Source organism: Pseudorca crassidens, chromosome 4, assembly GCF_039906515.1.
Source record: "Pseudorca crassidens isolate mPseCra1 chromosome 4, mPseCra1.hap1, whole genome shotgun sequence".
Taxonomy (NCBI): Eukaryota; Metazoa; Chordata; class Mammalia; order Artiodactyla; family Delphinidae; genus Pseudorca; species Pseudorca crassidens.
The window spans coordinates 36,252,131-36,272,167 of record NC_090299.1 but is presented as its reverse complement, the minus strand read 5'-3'; the positions used below and the strand labels follow the sequence as shown (position 1 = coordinate 36,272,167).

Here is a 20,037-nt window from a genome sequence, read left to right as displayed (position 1 = left end):
AGCAGTGAGGTATTTATATAGAAATAAACAGACAGATCCACAGAATAAAAGAAGGAGCCTGGAATGAAATTCATATATATATGGAAACTACATCAGACAAGGTGGCATGACAGGCCCATCATAAAAAGATAAATTACCTAATAAATGGTGCTAGGACAATTAGTATCAGTTTATCCAAAGAAAATTAGATCCCTTCCTCATGCCACAGAAAATACGTATTAAATGCCTTAAGATGTACGTGCAAATAGGAAACATTTTTAAACTTTAGCCGAAAATTTAAGAGAAAAATGTAATTAAATCAAGGGAGAAAGGGATTTTTAAAAAATAAGAAACAAAAGATATGATCCAACAAAGCAATGATGGATGAAATGAACTTGAGTTGACCCCTGTCCCTCTGTCCTGGGGTTTAGGTATGGATGGAGGAGGGATTTTTTTTTAAAAATCCCTTAAGAAAGGGATTTAAAAAAAATAAGAAACTAAAGGTATGATCCAACAAAGCAATGATGGATGAAATGAACTTGAGTTGACCCCTGTCCCTCTGTCCTGGGGTTTAGGTGTGGATGGAGGAGCACACACTGTCCACTGTGCTGCAGACACACCTGCGGGATGACCAGGACAGCATCGTCCACCGGGTCTTGGGCCAACTTGGCGGCCTCAGTGAAGAGTGAGTACAGCCTTCTGGAGGGTGGGGGCCTGTGTCCTGTGTGATACTCCATGCTAACCTGAGAGTCCTCATCCGTAAGGTTAACCGTACCCCAGCCTCCCTTACAGTGTGATCTTGAGACCACATTGTGAATATAAATGTGAAATAGAGTGATAGCAGAGTGCCGCGGATGAAAGCTCGGAGTCAGAATTGATGTGGGTACATGACTTACTGGATATTTTACATGTCTCCATATTTTCAACCCCATGAGATACTAGTTTTGGTTTCTGCAGTGAGTATTCATTTAGATTTACCCTTTCCGTTGCTCTTGATGGTTTCCTGTATCATTAAGTTTCCATCTAGGAGTATTTTCTTTGGCATGAAGGTTCTCATTATTTTAGATGTGCTGGTGACAAATTCCCTTAGGTTTTGTTTGTCTGAAAATGTCTATCTCATCTTCATTTTTGAGGAATGTTTTCATTGGGTATAGAATCCTAGTTTGGTTGTTTTTTTTTAAATACTTTTGAAGGTAATATTTTGTCTTCTGATTTCAATTGTTTCTGGTTGCTTTTAAGATTTTCTTTTGTTCTTTGGTTTTCATCAGTTTATTATAATATGCCTAAACATGGATGTGGTTTTTTGTGAATCTCTTGTTTGCTTGTTTTAAATAAATTTGTAGTGCTTCTTGAACCTGTGATTTGCTATATTCCATCAGTTTTTGAAAATTCTGAGCCTCTATCTCTTTAAATATTCCTTCTGCCTATTCTGTCCCTATTTTTCCTGGGGCTGCAGTTACACATTTATTAGATTATTTTCACCTTATGTCCTTTGCCTCTTAGAAGCTATTCTGTATTTTTGTTCCCTGTGGTTCAGTCTAGATACTCATTTTGAACTATCTTCCAGTTCATGCTCTCTTCAGCTGTGTCTTATCTGCTGTTAAACCCATGTACTGAATTCTTAATTTTGGTTACTATGTTTTCAGTTCTAAAATTTCCATTTTATTTTTGTCATAGTTTCCAGTTATCTGCTAAAGTTCATCTTATCATTTAATTTCCTAAACATGTTCATCATAGCTGATTATTCTAATGTCCAATATCTTGTGGGTATGTTTCTATTATCCATTTTTTCTTGTTATTTTTGGTCACTTCTTATCTGTTTGCAAGTCTGGTTATTTTTACTGAATGCTGGACAGTGTTATTAAAAATTGTAGAGATAATTTGAGACTTTGAATGATGGGATCTTCCTCCAGAGAGGATTTATCTTACTTCTAGCAGGGATTTCAGAAAGTGACAAATCAACCACTCCATTGGTGAATTTAGCTGATTCAAAATTAGGTCTTTATAAGGGATGATTCCTTATTCTTAGGATGAGGGCCCCCGGCTGGAAGCCTGGAGTGTTTGCCAGGTCTCTTCTCCTTAGTAAACTGACTGACAGTGCCTTGTTCAACTTCTCAGGCTGTCAGAAAATACCTCAAGTTATAAAGCCAAATGTCAAGCCTGCTGGGTAGACCGAGGTTTTCTACTTGACTCATTGGGATAGGAACTCAAAAATAGCTCATCATTTCAGTTTTGGATGTGTTAATTTTGAGAGCTATGTAAGAAATTTGAGTGGATATGTACTGAAGGCAGCTGCATATATGCACCTGAAACTTGGGGCAGAACGTGATAAAGTTAAAAAGATTAGTAAAAGAACAGTTGGCTGAATATAACCCAGGTCAGCACCACGTCTAAGAGGATGGGCAGCAGGGGATGGGATAATTCCAACCTACGACCTCTGTAAAGGCTCCCTGTGGGGCATGACTATTGGGGGCATTTCTTGGTGGGTCAGTGTACTAGGATTCTCCAGAGAAACAGAACCTATAGATATAGATATAGATATACAGAGAGAAGCTGAGATGTCCCGAGATCTGCAGCTGACAAGCTGGGGACTCAGGAGAACCAATATGTAGTTTCAGTCCCAAGTCCAAAGGTCTAAGAACCAGGAGGGCTAATGGGGTAAGAGCCAGTCTGAAGGCAGCAGTCTCAAGACCCAGGAAAAGCCAGTGTTTCAGTTTGAGTCCAAAACGAGAAACCTATATCCCACTCAAGGCCTTCAGGCAGGAGGAGTTCCCTCTTACTCATGGGTAAGTCAGCCTTTTCCTCTCTTCAGACCTTCAACTGATTGGATGAGGCCCACCCACATTAGGGAGGACAGTCTGCTTTACACAGTCTACCAATTCAAATGTTAACCTCATACAGAAACACCCTCACAGAAGTTCTCAGAATGATGTTTGATCACATGTCCAGGCACCCCATGGCCCAGTCAAGCTGTCACATAACATTAACCAGTCACACTCAGTGGAGCCGAGAATATTGACCCCTCAGCCCGGCCCCCACTTTCTCCAAAGGTCCACGCAGTGCATCCTGCAAGGGCATGACCTGCTCTTACGCTCAGCTCTCCGGAGGCTGGCTCTCCGCAGCAGCGCCATCACCACCCTGACCCAGATGAGGCTGTCAGGGAAGAAGAGCCTTCTCCAGGAGTTGCGCGAACAGCACGCCCTGGAGCAGGACTCCTCCCAGTGTCTGGACGAGCATCAGTGGCAGCTGCTCAGAGCCTTGGTAAGACTGTGCGTCAGCCCCCTGCCCCGCAGACAGGAGTGCTGCTTCCTCAGCTTCCAGGTTCCAGCCCGGTTTAGCCAAAACCCCAACCCTGCCCCAGCATCGTTGTGGGGTCAGGACAATGGCAGCCCCCCCTGTAGTGGGGCACCCAGTATGCCCAAAGTTTCTGGTGTACGTTATAATTATACTAAAAACGCACGTGAAATCAGAGCACGCATAGGTACAGTCGTCATCGGGCGTTGGGAGAAAAGGGCTCTGTAGTCTGTGTTAAGGTTTTAACAAATCAAAAGAAAGACTTTGTAAATTGTGGGACTGGGATTTAAACCCAAGCAAGCTGACTGCAGGTCTCCTGTAGCCACTGAGCTATAGGAGCAGCTGACGTTTTCTGACCCCTTCGCGAGGGACAAGCTCACAGTCTCTTTTGCTCGGCCCAGGAGGGCTTGGTGGGAAGCAGGCAGGACTTACTGCCCTACCTCTGATTCCCCCATCTCCTTCTCCAGCTCTTATTCCTTCAGGGAAAGAAATCCCCATAGGCCTTGTGTTGGCCTCCACGATGTCCCAGACTACTCGCGGACTCAGACGTGACTTTAGAACCCGCTCTGCTGGGGGACTTATAGAAAGTTACTTAGCCTCTCTGAGCCTCTGTGTCCTCATTGCTGCTAGTGTTCAGGCCTCACGGTGTTTGGGATGAATGAGGAAGTGCTTGTATATGTGTGAAGCCACATGGTACTGGGCACGTGGTTGGTGCTCAATAAATGCCTTGGGGGATCTTCAATATACCCAGGCCCCTCAAGTGCGTATAGAGGTCCCCACTTTCCACCCCTTCTCCATCCCTTCTCCAACCTTCCTGGGACCCCGGGCAGGGCCGACCGTACATCCTGGTCCTGGCCCTGACCGGAGCATCCGTGCAGGGCAGCAGTGGGGCTCCAACCTCTCCCCGCCCGTCCTTTTCAGGAGGCGCGCGTCCTGGAGGAGGCTGGCCGGCTGGAGGAGGAGACGCAGCAGACACGGCTGCAGCTTCGGCAGCAGCTCCTGGCCGAGGCCCAGGAAGTCGGGCAGCTCCTACAGCAGCACACAGAGCGCGCCATCGGGCAGACGCTGCTGGGCCACGCGCGGAACATGGCCTCCAAAAGCCGGGCCAAGGACAGGGATGACTTCAAGGTGCGAGGCCACCCCGGCCCCAGGGAGCCCGAGGCACTTTGGGCTGGGGTGGGGGGCGGGGGCGGACAAGAGGCAGGGTTTGGGCAGAGCAGCAGCCGGGGCTGCCCAGGGGCTTCTGGCCTCGCGGGGCTGACCTGGCTCCCTGAGCCTCCTTTTCCTCACCCGTAAGAGGGAAGGCCTCCCCCGCGGAGCAGTGCGGACTTGTGCCTGCTGCCTGGCCCCGTGTCGCACCCTTCTGAGCCCTGGCTCGGTCCTTGCAGCAGCTCCGAGAGGGACGTGGTTTCACTCAGAGCCGCCCCGCCCAGCCGGTCAGCGGCTGACGCAGGATTCAAACCGAAGCCCCTCTCCCGGGGAGAGACATGGACACTCCCTGCCTCTGGCCGCCTCTGCGGAGACCTGAGGGTTGGTGGCGTTGGCCCTGACAGCTGAGCAATGCAGCTAAAATCAGTCTGACTTGAGTAAGCAGTGGTTTACTCCTTGTACTGACCGTGATGACAAACCCCAGGTGTGGAAATAGCCGTAGTAAGAAGTGACGTGAGCGTCGCCCTCCTACGTCTGCAGGAGGGCTTTGCCTGCTTCGTCTCACTGGGCTCTCACCACAGCCCTTGCACGGAAAGGATGATTTTTCTTTCCATCATTCAGGTGGGAAGACTGAGGCTTATCGTTGGGCAAAAGACATGTTTAAAGCCTCCCAGCCTCAGTGAGTGGCTGGGACCGGAGGTGGCCTTGCCCTGCACGACCGACCCCTTGGCTGCCTCCTCCCTCGAGCCATAAGAAAAGGCAAGGCACCCCGTGTATTGCAGACCACAGCAGAGAGAGTCCGTGGCCGGCACCCACGGGAGGTGGCACAGATCTGCGGCTGGCAGCAGACCCACATCAGGATATGCCAGGACGCTTGCGGGCACCTTCCATGAGTCCTTTCATTTACGTAAAGTCACACATCTGCACAGTAAAGAGGTTGGACCCACATTTCTGAGACACCCCTTGTCGTTCTAAATCTCTCACGTGATCCAGACGTCAGGGCTAGCGATGCTGGACGGGTCTCTTCCTTCTCCTAAAATTCTATAACTCTGACCTAATCAACGGTCGTTACAGGAAAACAGAATGAAGTATGAGTTTGGCATATTTTGTCCTCACTTTCCCCAAGGGACTCTGATTCAGAATTAGATGATGATGAACACCCCTCCCCGCCCCCAGTACACACACGCACCAGAAAGAACATGGGCTCAGTATCTGGAAGGATGTTCATTTCACAGGGCTCCTTGGCCCCAGGCCCTGCAGCAGGTGCTGGGATAGAGAGTAGCCAGGTGGCAGCATTCCTGCCTTCAGGGAGCTTACGATCTACTGGGAGAGGACACGCTAACCCTTGAGAAGTTTTGCAGAAACTGAGACAACAGGCAGTGCCTGAGGGGGATCGAGAGAGGGCTGAAAAGTTGGAGCTACTCAAGCAAATGTGTTTGCTGATTCGAATGGTACACCAGCTGGGAAAATCTAATGAGGAGGAGAGAATGGTGGAGGTCCTGGAGAGGGGGGGAGGGGTGGAATGCAGAGGGGGTAGACACCACTCCCCTGTGGCAGGAAGACAGACGGACAGAAGGCGTGATGTGCAGGCGGGTTTGCTGACCTGAGAGGGGAGAAGAGGGACTTCCTGTCTTCTGCCTTCCATGTGCGAAATGAAATTCAAGGAAGGCCACTGGCCGTCAGTGGGAGCTCCTGACCGGAAGTGCAAGGCCAGAGCCCAGAGTCCTCGTGGGGGGTGGAATCAGATGTAGATGTCCGACAGAGAGGGAGAGAGAACCGGCCACAGTAAGGGAGGAGCAGGGCCCGGGAGTGAGAAGGTGGGCTCTCACCTGCTCCGCACCCTGAGCTGCAACCCTCCTCACCTCCACAGCTTCCGTCCACACCTGCAAATCAGGGAACATTTCTTAGGCCTTGGAACATAACCAATCACTCAACAATAATAAATGGGTATTTTTTTCTTGCCCAAAGCTTGGAACCATTCAATAAATGCTGAAATGGGGGCTCTGGAGCCTGACTTTTGCCCATTATCTTATGAAGTAAAAGACGGTGATTCTGCCAGTGCACAACCAACATGTCCCTGATGATGGGACATCTCAGCATTTCCTTTCTGTTCTGCTTTGGGTCTGAAGGTATATCATTGAGGAATGCATGTAACTGCAAGGGACAAAAGTAAATAGAAGTTACTGATCTCACATAACAATAAATGTGGAAGTAGGTGGTTCCAGGCTGGCACAGAGGCTCTGTGATAGGACCAAGGACCAGACTCTCTCTTTCTGATCCATCATTCTTGGTGTTGGTTGGTTGCCTCATAGTCTCAAAATGGCCACTGCCACTCCAGACATCAAGTTTGCACTCTAGGCAGGAAGAGGGAAACAGCAAAGTCTGTCACCCCCACCAAGGCTTTGCCTTAATGTTCGGAAAGGGATGGCCCTCAGCAGACTTTCCCTAATATTTCATCTCATTGACCAGAACTGGGTCATACAGTCAGTCTCAGACCATCCCTGACAAAGGAAAATAAGATTATCGAAACTGGTTTAAACCAGCCACGCACTGTCTGCCTGCTCCTGACCAGCCAAGGTGGGCAGTGGGTGGAAGATGGGAGCCAGGACCATGTCGGCCATGGCTGGCTCCGAGTGTGCCCTCTGCCGAGACTTGTCCCTCCTGCCCACAGAGAACACTGATGGAGGCGGCTGTGGAAAGCGTCTACGTGACCAGCGCTGGTGTCGGCCGGCTCGTGCACGCGTATTACCAGCAGATCAGGAGGGCCATGCAGGACCACGAGGAAAGAAAGCGGCATCACCTGAAGACCCTACAGGGTATAGCGCCCTTCCACCGGGAAGCCCTGCCAACCACGAGCCAAACATGCTCTTAGCTGGGGACAGGGCAAGATGTCAGGTCTTTCAAATTTTATTTTGGGAGATTTAACTTTTTAAATGTTTTATGTATTTATTTATCTCCTGCTCTGTCCCCAAAAGGCTTTTGAAAAAGCACTTAAAGAAATATATCCGTACAGTACAGTAGGATTTTTTTTTAAAGTAGGCTAATCAGAACAAGGACAGGACAGTGAGGTGGAGTTGGGGCTACGCCATCATCTGGGACGTATGTCATCAGATCCCTACTTAGAGGTGACATGGGTTTGGCTCTGGACGTCCTGGTGGCCAGAGAGATAGAAATTTCCTCAAGTAAAGCTGTCACAGTGTCCATAAGAAAAGGCTAGTGGGGGCTTCCCTGGTGGCGCAGTGGTTGAGAGTCCGCCTACCTACGGGTTCGTGCCCCGGTCCGGGAAGATCCCACATGCCGCAGAGCGGCTGGGCCCGTGAGCCATGGCCGCTGAGCCTGTGCGTCCGGAGCCTGTGCTCCGCAACGGGAGAGGCCGCAACAGTGAGAGGCCCTCGAACCGCAAAAAAAAAGAAAAGAAAAGAAAAGGCTAGTGGCTCATAAATGTGCCTGAGGCCCAGACAGTTTTCCCCTGTGGGCTCTTGTAAGAGGCCACCCAGGGGATGGAATGGACAAGATCCCCAAGGCCAGCAAGAACGTGGTGTAGTAACAGACAAAATCCAGTTCCTTAAGGCCTGTTCTTGTACCATCCCTCCGTGCATCCAGGGCTTCAGAACAAAGCAGAATCCCATGTTCTCTGACGGATGCTTCCTGGACGGTCCAAGATCCCTAGAAGAAGGACCGGCAGGGTCCTGGGGGCAGGTCTCCTGTGAATATTCTGCTTCTCAATCAGCTCAGCGGCCACGTTTCTCTTCCCCTCGCCCTGGGGAATTTGAGCCCTACCTTCAGACACAATCTGGGACACGCCCAGAAATCTACCAGCTGGCTACAGATCCCTCCTGCTGTTTTTCCAAAGGAAGGGTTGGTCTCCTTCGGCAGGAGACAGATGAGGCTGATCGCCTCTGCAGAACGTTCAGGGACCAGGGTGCTCACATCCCCTCTCTAGGCCTCGGTTTCTGCATCTGCAGGGCTACGGTTGGGCTCCCCCTTCATACATCCTCTCATTATAACTACGGTCCAATCAATAGGCAGTTAATTCAGGTGGTAGTAAGAATCCAGTAGAAAATAATTTTAGGCTTCATCATCTGTTTCAAAATATACCATTGTTTTAAATTTAAAAAAAAAAGAATAAGCAGGTTCTGATATGCAGACCAGTGCACCTCGGCCTCAGAGGCTAAACCTCCCAGCTCCTTGGAAAGCACCCAGTTCAGCACCCACGTCTGTAAGGCTAACTGCACCCCTACGGCTCTGAATGGGGTTTGAATGGTTTTTCCTTCCTGGTGTGGATTTTTATGCATTTGTGGTGGCCCTTTAGCGTTAACTCTTTCCTATTCGGCTCCCCTTTCTCCTGATACTTACAAGAAAGCCGGGCCTGAGCAGTTGCAGGGAGAGCCCGGGTGCTGCCCTCCCGGGTTCGCAGGGTGTGATGGAAGCTGCAGCATCCTCACGCACACGAAGTCCTTCCCAGGGTGAACTGTGGCACTGGTGGAGGCACACCTGAGAGCATGTGTGACCTGCTGATCCCTGCACCTCAGCGCCCGGGCCAGACCTGGCAGTGTCAGTCCTTCAGACATGCACCCTGACCGTTGTGTGTATGTTAAATGCTCTAGGTGAGAGAATGGAACATTTCAAGCTGCGGAAAAAGCAGGAACTCTGTGATCCTTCGTCAGGGGCCGAGGTAGCGGGTGGAGCTCAGGAAGCCTCCGGAGCTGTGCACCAGAGGTGAGGCCTCACTGCTGTCTGCGGGTCCCCACGCGGGCCATCCCGGCCCCTGTGCATTGCATGTGTCTCTAGGCGCTGACCTTACACTCAGTGCAAGTGACACTGACACTCTCGGGAGCTGACCTCCCACACATTCACCTGCGGACCCGGGTCTCCTCTGCCTCCCCCGCTGCGTGGAAGCCCATGAGCCCCTGTCTGGCTCTCCCTTCTACGCACGGCCCCTGCAAGGGACCTGGCACAAGGGCGGAAGTCAAGGTGTGGTGGGAGCTTCCTTTCCAGGTCTGAGCGGTCTTCACAGCCCTGAACTGGCATCTCCTCTCTGATCCGTGCTGAGGGTTCCCCCAGAAGCAGTCCCTGAGCCAAGGACCTGGGGGGCAGGTGAGCCCAGGAAGCACAGGGAGGGAGCAGGGGAATGAGGACGAAGGCTGTTTGCCATAACAAGGACCCACCGCCAGTCACACGCTGTGTTATCTCAGGGATCCAGAGGTCGGAAGTCGGGCGGGCGCCGCCGGTTTCCCTGGGCCTCACAGACCGAAATCAAGGTGTTGCTGGCCAGGCTCTCATCGGAGGCTCTGGAAGCTTCCACGCTTCTTCAGGTGTCGGCAGAATCCAGTTCCTTGTAGAACGGAGGTCCCATTTCCTTGTGGCTACCGGCTGGCCCTCCGCCATCCCATCGGCCACTCTCTGGTCTTTGCACGTGGCCCCTGCATCTCGGAGCATTAAGTCCTGCCTACACTTGGAATCTCTTCTGCTGCATCTCTCTGACCCCCGCTGGGGAAGCTTCTCTGCTTTTATGGGCTCTGGTGATTGAAACCCACCAAGATAATCCAGGATCATCTCCAAATTTAAATCAGGAACCTTAATCACGCCTATGAAGTCCCGATTGCCGTGTAACAGAGCATCTTCACACGTTCCAGGGGTGAGGGCGTGGACACCTTTGGGGGCCGCTGAGCAGCCTACCACATGGGAGAAAAGCCAGTAAGGCCTGTGATGATGAGGGGTTTCCATGGCAACTGAGGCCCAGCCCTGCTCTGGACCTCCTGAGAGATTGTGCAGAACTCAACTTCCAATTACGCCAGCAAGGGGCAAGGAAAATAGGGGATATGTCTACCAACCCCCTTCCACATTGGTTGAGGGTCTGTCCTGGAGGTGTTAACTCTCCAGCCTTCCCAGGCATCCCTGAGCTGGCCAAGCCCCCCGCCCCCTTCACGGCCGGAGGAAGCCCTGGTACCTGGTCGCAGGTGCTTGTAAGATGCCGGTGGTGCGTGCAGGAACTGTCCACTGAAGGGCAGCCGGCCACCAGGTGGGCTGAGGAGATGTGGGCTCCGCACCGACAAGTCCATGTAAGCACATACTTAGGTCCTGAGCTAGGCACGGGGGACAGCGCCTCCCACCCGACTGCTCACAGCCTGCAGGGAGAGACGGACAAGTAAAGAGATGGCAGTAAGTTGGTGCGGGCACTACGATGAGGGGAGGGGGCACTGCAGATCCACAGCAGGGGCAGAGGAGAGGCATCCCACCGGCTGGAAGCAGCAGCAGGACCACCACTCTGCAGGGTAAAGGAGAGCAGGTCCGTGCCATGCCACGAGTACATCCCAGCCCTCATCTCACGCTCATTTAGGAAACAGGAACCACGGCGTCCCCTGGGTCAGAGTGAGTCGAGCATCCCCTCCGTAAATCCTCTGGCCATTAACAGCGGTCAGTAAATGCCCTGCCACTGGGTTGAGGCTGGGGCTTGCTCTGACTGTCGCATATCCATCAAACTACAGTCCAGCGGTTCTCAGATCTGGGGGACATCCGTCTCACTTGGCTTTGTGCTGAACATGCAGGGCCGCCCCACACCTGGAGACCCAGACTCAGGGACTTGGAGGGAGGCCCAGGCATCTAATTGCTGACACACTCCCTCCCTCCAGGGATTCTGACGGATGTGGTGCAAGGGCTCCACTTTGACCCCAGTGACCCAAGAGGTGGGGCCTTGGCCACCACCTGGTCCAGCCCTGCTGGGTTTATGGAAAATAAAAGCAAAGCCCAGTGCGGGTGTGGGTGCATGACCCAGTCTCACTGATTTACAGGCTCATACATGGCTGTTGATGCCCTTCCCTCCGTGCCCATCTCCTTGAGTTCATAAGTGCAGTTTCTAGTGAAAGTCAGCCAGAGCTCCTAGGGACAGAGCAGTGTGGTGATGACAGGTATTGACTTTAAAAAACGAGATGTCAATAAGCACAATTCTCAGTCAGATGGTAAATTTCAAATTGCATCTCTGGCAAGGGGTGGGATTGTGAGTGAGCTTGCCTAGGGATACCAGGTGACGCGGTGGCGACCCCTCCCGTCAGCCACATAGTGGCTGGGTCCCTTCACGCCCCGAGCCCCAGGTTCCCCATCTGTAAAATGGGGTTGCAGTAACACCTATGTCATGGCTGTATAACTGTGCAGATGAGCCATGCAAAGCCTGCACGACGCTCACACACAGGCCAGCACGTGGCCAGGGCGCCGATGTCCATCATTGCCGTCAGTGCTGTCATTGCCAAGCCGTGGGGCACTGCACAGTGCAATGTGAACTTCAAATAGTTCTGGAATCAGAACTCTTTCAGAATGGATTTTTTTTTTTTAATGTTCATTTCCATAGTCAAATCTGAGTCCAAACACAAGAAGTCTATGAACTTACGCATCTAACTGGATGACTCAGATCCCACAGCCAGGCCTACAGTCAGGCCGTTTCCTCCCTCCAGGACGTGCCAGGGGTCAGCAGTCCTGAAGGGGCTCCTGCTCCCAAGCTCGGGCACCACCTGGCTGTCCCAGCACAGCCTCTGTCCTCTGTGGGCTCTCTTGTCCGGGACCCTTGTTGCTCCCCTCCTGGCTTAGAGCTGTGGCCTCTAAGCTGTGACCAGAATCCTGCTCGTCCTCCCTGCTTCCCGTGCTGCAACCAGGGCATCGCAGAAAACACGAGGCAGCCCATGTCTCAGATGCTCCTGGACCCTCGCGTGGCTCCCCAGGCCTCGAGCGTGGAGCCCTGCCCCTAACCCGGGCACACAGGCCCTTCCTGGGCAGGCCTGTCACTTCCCTGCGTTCCCAAGAGCCAGGTCCATGGGGGAGCAGACAAGCCAGCAGGATGATGGTCGAGAGTGGCCAGGACTGGTGACAGAGCGGGTCTGGGGAGGAGGCTGCTCACAGAAAGAAGCCACCCAGCTTCTGTAGTGAGCTGAACGGGGCCTGCAGAAGATATGTCCATGTCCCTAATCCCTGAACCTACGCATGTGACCTTATTTAGAAAAAGGTCTTTGCAGATGTCATTTATGTAAAAGATCTTGAGATGAGGACATCACCCTGGGTTATCCCAGCGGGTCCTAAATCCACTGGCAAGGGAAGCAGAGGGACATTTGACCACACACAGAGAAGATGATGTGACGACAGAGGCAGAGATTGGAGTGACACAGCCACAAGCCAAGGGGTGCCAGCGGCCACCAGAAGAGGCAAGGAACATGTTCACCTCTAGAACCTCCAGAGGAAGGACGGCCCTGTCAAGTCCTTGACTGAAGATTTCTGGGATCTTCTGTGAGAGGACAGATTTCTGTTTTTTTAAGCCCCCTAGTTTGTGGTCATTTGTTAGAGCAGCCCCAGGAAAATAATGCATCCTCCTTGAGGGTGTGAGAGAGAACCACACTGCAGAGCACTGACCTCAGCCGTATCACAGTTATTTGTTCGATATCTATCTCCCTCCCCAGCTCAGAGTGGGGCCCCATGAGGGCAGAGGCTATGAGTCTCTTATTCACAACTGTGTCTTCAAAACCCAGCATAGCACCTGGAAGCCCAGAAATACTTTTATGAATAAAGGAATGAGCGGATAGATGGATGGATGACGGATGATGGGGTCTTGTAGGATGAATAGGAGTTTGCCAGACAAAGACAACGAAGGGGGAAAGGCATTACTGGTAGAAGGAAGAGCAGAAGCAAAAGCAGGTGGAATTTTGTGCCTTCAGATATACTCCATGGACACCTGCCTATTGATGCTAAAAGTGACTTCTGCCTTCAGGTCTAGAAATTCAGCCCCTTTCAGAAAATCAACCACAAGACTGAAAGGAAGAAGGCAGAGAACGATTACAGAAACAGAGTGGGTGGTATTGAATGTTCCTGTTTGCTGAGGAGTAGAGGAAGGTCAGCCAAGGAGGGGAGGGTATTCAAAGCAGGAGGGGAGGGGTCTCTGCTGCTGAAAGGGAGGTGGGGCCTCTCTCCAGGTCAGGGACCCTGCTTCAGCCCCAGCTCTGTCCTCTGCCACTAGCAGTAATGAGGCTGCTGTATGCAGGGTTTCTCAGACTCTGCATCCTAGGAAACGAGCCTTCTGTTTTACAAGGGAGGAGCTAGTGCAATTCTGAGATTTTAAATAAAGACGGGTGCTATCAGGGGACCATCTCCCTGCTCCCTGCCACACCCTGCGGTTAAAATGATTTTCTCATATGAAGAAGCCACTTGCAGCCCAGCCGCTTTGCAGCTGTGGGACCTCAGGTTTGCCCCCCGCCCTCTGAGCTTCTCCCGAGCTTTTCTCCTCTCTGTCCTGCTGATGTCACCAATGGCCTTCCTTCCTTGCCCCAGGATGTTGGCGCAGCAGAAAAAGTTCCTGGCCCAGTTCACGGCACACCAGCGGACCCGCCGGGACGCGTGGAAGCAGAGCGTGAGGGTCATGGACCATCTGGAAGCCCAGCTTGAGACCCAGCTACAGGTACAGCTTCTGAAAATGGGCCTTTGCAAAGTGGGCAGTGGTTTACAGGGGAGTGGAAATAGTAAAAGGCTAAGCTCATGATCGCAGGTCAGCACTGGAGCCTTTGTGAGGACCACACGCCCTGCTCGGGACCCCCTCAGGCCCCGCTAGTCTCACAGGCTGATGACACATCAGCCTCGCTGCTCAACTGTGAACTTTGATTCCCCCGGGTCTGCAGCACCCAGCTCCGGGCCAGGCCCTGACCACTCGTCAGTTTTGTCTGTTGAGCTGAAAGGAATGAGCGTCTCCCTGTGTGTGAATCGCCACCGTGTGGGCCTCTTGGTGTCACGGCAAACATCGGTGTCATTCAGGCAGTGCTGCTGTGACCAAGGTTTGCACTTTACCTAGAACATACAGGAAGCTCAGCTTTCGTGATATCCTGTGGATATCTCATCCCAGAAAAATCTCATCAGCGTGAGATTATAAGGTGCGGCTTGAAAGCAAAGTGTCTGCCTGTAAAAAAATCAAATATTCAGAATGGCAGGGCTGAGCGGAGTGCTGGCGCCCTCTGAGTGTTCGCCGCCAGTGTGGCAGTGACATCTGAGACGATGATGAGAAAGACGTTCATGGTGGTTAACGTCTATTCCCTGAGGGTCTCTTGTAGACAGTCACTGAGCAGAGAGCTTTACATCCACCACCTAAAGTCCTACTCCGACAGCCAAGGTGCGGGTTACACCCAGTCTCCCATTTACAGATGAGGAAACTGAGGCCCTGAGAGGTAAGTCACCTCCCAGTGCCCCACAGTTAATAAGCCACGGACTCGGGGTCTGGCTGATAATCAATGGTGTTGGCAGTTAAGGACTCAGACTCGAGTCACCAGGGGTGCGCTTGCTCCTGGTGCTGCTGCCCTCACCGAGCTCCTGGCGCCTCAGTGTTCTCATCTGTAAAGTGGGATGCGTGGCTGGTGTGAGCGAGGATGGATGGGTAGCTCCCCCCCGCATCACACGTGCGTCTGCCTGCTCCTGGCGTTTCTGGATGCCTCTTGGAGAGTCCTCCTCCGCATGGGGACGCGGTCCTGTCCCCACTCTCAGAGCGCCCCCTCGTGCTGATGGAAGGCGATGTAGAGGCGGAGCAGGGCAGAGGCAGGCCCAGCTGACCCTCTCTCTCTGCATCCAGGAAGCTGAGCAGAGCTTCATCTCAGAGTTGGCGGCGTTGGCCCGGGTGCCCCTTGCCGAAAGCAAACCGTTTTCCAATAAGCATGGGCTGTCAGGTGAGTCATAGAAGGCGATGCCCTGCAGGCTCTCTGGGCTGGGAGTATAGGTTCCAGCACCGGGTGTACCACTAAGTGGCGTGTGGCCCCAGGCACCGCACTTACCCTCTCTGGGCTTCTGTGTCCTGTCTGTAGATGAGCGGCTAGGCTAGGATGCCCCTGTGTCCCTGGCCCTTCAAAATGCAATAATTCCGATTCCTGGGTCTGCTGCTCAGTAGCTGACTCTCATCTCTGACTCTGTTTCCCCGTCTGTAAAGTGGGGATAATTAGCCCTCCTCCTTTGGCCAGCAGAACTTCAGGGACATCATAGAGTGTTGTAACCTCTGACGGGATAGCAAGGGGAAGGTGTGTAAAGTCACGGAGGGCTATTAAAATAAAAGCTATGGTACTGGAGCTGTGTTCTAGGTTCTTAACTGCTTCGGAAGGGAAGGCCGCCCGTCCGCTGGGTGTGGCAGAAACACAGCAGGAGCCTGGCCGACTGAGTTTGAATCCTAGCTCTGCCACCTTTCAGCCTTGTGGGCTCGGGATAGCTCTCGCCCCCCGCGAGGTCTCAGCCTCCTCACAAGTTAAACGGGTCTAAGAGCAGTAGATACCGAGTGCATACTCGGCCCCCAGAGGTACTCAAACAATGCTGGGGTGGCGTGAGGCCAAGAGATGCTGTCACCTACCCAGAGTCACAGAGCCGGTTTCTGGGTTCACGTGTCTCCTGCAGAGAAACCCCTAAGGACCAAAAGGAAGAAGCCGGCACCCCGGGACAGAGGAGACTTTGGGGGGCCCAAGGACGACGACCCTGCCTCAGGGCCCCCCCCGCCAGGATCGCTCAGGTACACCGGGGCCCTTGTTGATCACCTAAATCTGGGCAGGAAATCCAGCGCCTCTCAGAGGTGTTGACTCGGGTCCGAGAAATGATGGGTGATAATGGGAAGTGTTGGTATTACTGTTACTGCTATTATTAGTGTCCCATTTGGCGGGTCAGCCACAACCCACCCCCCAGCCCGTCAGCATCCAGCCTGAATAGCTGGCAATCCCAGGCCTCAACAGGGCGCTGCCAGCTACAGATGCTTCCGGATTTGTGGTGGGGTGGATCCATCGTCATCTGAGCATGGGTCGGACCTCCCGCCAAAGAGAGGGAACCTGGGAGTTGCTTTTGTTTCTGAACAGCCCATGTCAAAATGCAGACTGTGTTGATGGCCTTTTCATGGGATCAGATTGGATGCTTTGTTATTGCATCTAGACAGACCTGGAATCAAAGTTCTGACCAATTGCCTTTCTTCCATATTTTAAGCAGCAAAAGGCTGAGCCAGCAAGAAAGTGAGGTTGGTGACGGTGAGAATTCCAAGAAGATGCTAAAGAGAAGAAGCAACCTGTAGCTTAAGGCTGGTCGGGGGGACGGAACCTGAAGACCCCGTCTGTATGCCACCTGCCTCTCCCCCAGGCAGTGAGGAGGGACTGGCCACCCCGGGGTGGGGGACAGTGGGGTCTCCCCTCTGCCCACAGGCTTGCTGTGCAGGGATGGAGAGTGGGTATCAAAGTCCCAGAAAAAGGCCTAAAAGAGCAGGGCGGACCCTACCGCCTGTGAAGATGATGCCCACCCCCACCCCTGTGTTGGAAACACGTCTGCTCCAGTTTTTCAGTGTCGCCTTGGCTTCGAGATGTGGCTCTGTTCCTTGGGAAGCCCCTCCTTCCTGGCTCCCTGTGCTTCCCAACCCCGTGTCCCAATGTCACCCCGAACCAGCGTTCCGCGAGCGCTAAGTGGTCTCATTCCCGCCCTGGGGGCCCTCTGCTCGCCAGCCTCCCGGTGGAGTTCCACCTATAATAAAGGGATCACCAGGTGTTGCTGGTGTTTTCTGGGTCCGAGGCCTTTTCTCCTCCGTTCCCATCACCCCCGCTCTCTCTGTCCCCTGCACCGTGGGCAGTGGCCAACATGGATTCTCCTCAGGACCCATTGCCTTCTTTGGTTCAGCCAGCAGCGACGGCCTGGTCTCAGTGAGGGCATCTGAGGAGTCTCAGGGCCCCATGACATAGCCCATGGACTCCCTGGCCGGCAGGCCTATCCTCACCCACCCTGGGGACCTAAGGACCCACAGATACATGACACCTGCGTTAGGGTCTTCTGTTGGAGACAGTTAAAGCGCTAGGAAGGAGGCCCTGCCCGGGAGGACTTCCCCTGGGAGGGATGAGTTCTTCTGCCAGACAGCAGCCCTCCCCTAAGGAGAAATGCTTCTCCCAGTGGATGCTGAGAATATCCAGCTTTCAGACCAGCCAGTGCCTTTCCCACCCGGAAAGAAAATTGCCCTTTTCATCGAAATCAGGGATTCTCAGTCTTGGCACTGTGGATACGTGGAGTGAGAAAATTTCTTTTTTGGGGGGTGGGGCTGACCTGTGCGTTACAAGATGGTTAGCAGCTTCCCTGGCCTCTTCCCACCAGATGCTGGAAGCACTCCCCAGTTGTGTCAACCAAAAATGTCTCCAGACATGGCCGGATGTTCCCTTGGGGGCATCACCCACTGATGTAAGTCAGAGCATGCTGACCCCGGGCAAGTCTGGGATGGGGAGTACAGGGTTTCCACAAATTCCCAGTACAGAGTGGGCTGCAGGTTATAGAAGCTTCTGTCTCAGGGATTTTCTGGACCATTTGTGGTCTGAATTTTTATTTCTTACAACCTAGATTAGTCTCTCTTATTCAGGAAAGCGAGGTTCCTTAACAAAAGAAGTAATCCATACTAGTTACATCGTTTGTCAAGGATACTAACCATCGGAGATCCTCAAATCCTGACTGGTCACCAGGCGAATTTCCGAAGTTAGCCAACAGCCCCCTCTAGTGGCTAAATAAAATATTTCGTTATTCTGCAGAGTCTTGTAACAAGTTTTGACTTCCTGCGATATTTTGAGAACCTGTTTTATATAGCAATTGCTTTTGTCACATGGGTCCTGTGCACAGAGGCATTCTGAAGGCAGATGCCTCCTATGCTGGTAACGTCTGAGTTGGTGACGTGAGTTTGGTAAATGGAGATGCCCTGGCAGCACCAGGATCTCTGGAAGATCCGAGCAGTATAGGTTCAGCCTCCACGGATCTTGCATGGGTGACGCTTTTGCTTAAGTGTAGCTTCCTTAGTCCAGGGGACATGTCACCTGTCACCTGTCACATGCTGGACTGCTTGGCACAGTGTGGGGCGCATAGCTCTCCATAAAGGCGTGTGGACTGCGTCTGTTTCCATCACATCAAAAATCGACTCTAGAGGTGCCTTTCATAATGGAATTGCATCCTTGTTCAAAACAAAATGCGACTCGCTCAGAAAGAGAGAGACAAATACCGTATGCTAACACATATATATGGAGTTTAAGGGGAAAAAAATGTCATGAAGAACCTAGGGGTAAGACAGGAATAAAGACACAGACCTACTAGAGAATGGACTTGAGGATATGGGGAGGGGGAAGGGTAAGCTGTGACAAAGCGAGAGAGAGGCATGGACATATATACACTACCAAACGTAAGGTAGATAGCTAGTGGGAAGCAGCCGCATAGCACAGGGAGATCAGCTCAGTGCTTTGTGACCGTCTGGAGGGGTGGGATAGGGAGGGTGGGAGGGAGGGAGACACAAGAGGGAGGAGATATGGGAACATATGTATATGTCTAGCTGATTCATTTTGTTATAAAGCAGAAACTAACACACCATTGTAAAGCAATTATACTCCAATAAAGATGTTAAAAAAAAAAACGCGACTCTCACATCTGGAAGGACTCTCCGCTGTGTTGGGCGCAGGCTCTGGGACACCGGGGTGTGGAGGAGGACTTTCAGGCCTGATACTGAGCTGCATGAACACAGCACACCGAGGGCCGGGGAGAGAGAAGGAACAGCAAGAAGACCCCGAGGACACATCTCAGCCGCCCTCCCTCCATCTGGGTTGTGTCCCCAGTTCTTATTATGGGCTGTGATGGAAGGAGGTAAAAATAGAAGGGGTTCATGAATGATGATATATTGAAGAGTTTAATGGATTAACTTTTATGCAAAGTTAGCCTCTCTGATCTGGTCTGAGCTGCTAGATGAAGCCAATGTGGTATATAAGGTCAGCAGAGTCTCCAGCCGACCTGGGCTTTGTCTTGCCGTCATCACTCGGGGGCTGATATTGCTGCTGCTGCAGAAGCCTCCTAACTGCTCCTGCTCTTGCCCTGCCCTGCCCCACCCTCCTCTTATCTGTCCACACTTCTTAAAACACAGATCTGACTGCTGCTCTTTAGTGGCATTCTCTTGCTCTTAGGAGAAAAAGCAAACTCTTTAACATGGACCACGGGGCCTTGCGAGGTCTGGTATCCGCCACCCCTCCAGCCCAGCTGATGCTGCTGCCCCCACCCAGCCTCTGTCTCCTCTCACGGCCTCATATGTGCCACACCTCCTGCCTACCACAGGGCCTTGGCACATGACAGTCTTCTGTCTGGAACCCTTCTGCCTCCTCCCATCCCCTTTGCCTCATCAGCTCCTAGCCATTGTTCACATCTCAACAGGGCTCACTCACGACTTCAAGAACCACCCCTGCCCACCTTGATAAGATCAGACCCCCTTTTTTGCTCTTAAAAACTGTCTGTGGGCTTCCCTGGTGGCGCAGTGGTTGAGAGTCCGCCTGCCGAGGCAGGGGACACGGGTTCGTGCCCCGGTCCGGGAAGATCCCACATGCCGCGGAGCGGCTGGGCCCGTGAGCCATGGCCGCTGAGCCTGCGCATCCGGAGCCTGTGCTCCACAACGGGAGAGGCCACAACAGTGAGAGGCCTGCGTACCGCAAAAAAAAAAAAAAAAAAAAAAAACTGTCTGTATATTTTGTTGCTGGGATGGGGGAGGGGATGGTAGATACATTCCTTTATTCCTCATCCAAGTTTGGAACTGGTTGAGATAGAGGCAGAGCAGCCAGAGATCTGCATATCAGCTCTATAACTGAT

General features: G+C 52.4%; 1 protein-coding gene across 7 annotated transcripts in view; it reads left to right on the top strand.

Moving 5' to 3' along the window:
• The window catches only part of EVC (EvC ciliary complex subunit 1), an 85,539-nt gene extending 67,583 nt beyond the window's left edge, over positions 1–17,956 (top strand). For 5 of the 7 annotated variants that reach the window (XM_067735489.1, XM_067735490.1, XM_067735488.1 and 2 more), the window contains 9 exons: positions 555–664; positions 3,030–3,240; positions 4,195–4,401; positions 7,094–7,238; positions 9,030–9,141; positions 13,729–13,855; positions 15,011–15,104; positions 15,817–15,928; positions 16,390–17,956. In XM_067735489.1, the coding sequence (XP_067591590.1) occupies positions 555–664; positions 3,030–3,240; positions 4,195–4,401; positions 7,094–7,238; positions 9,030–9,141; positions 13,729–13,855; positions 15,011–15,104; positions 15,817–15,928; positions 16,390–16,474 (1,203 nt within the window). In that variant the 3' untranslated portion in view covers positions 16,475–17,956. Of the gene's footprint in view, positions 1–554; positions 665–3,029; positions 3,241–4,194; positions 4,402–7,093; positions 7,239–9,029; positions 9,142–13,728; positions 13,856–15,010; positions 15,105–15,816; positions 15,929–16,265 lie in introns of all 7 variants that reach the window. The other 2 variants (XM_067735484.1, XM_067735486.1) reach the window with 2 other exon arrangements.
• Positions 17,957–20,037: the final 2,081 nt, after the last annotated feature.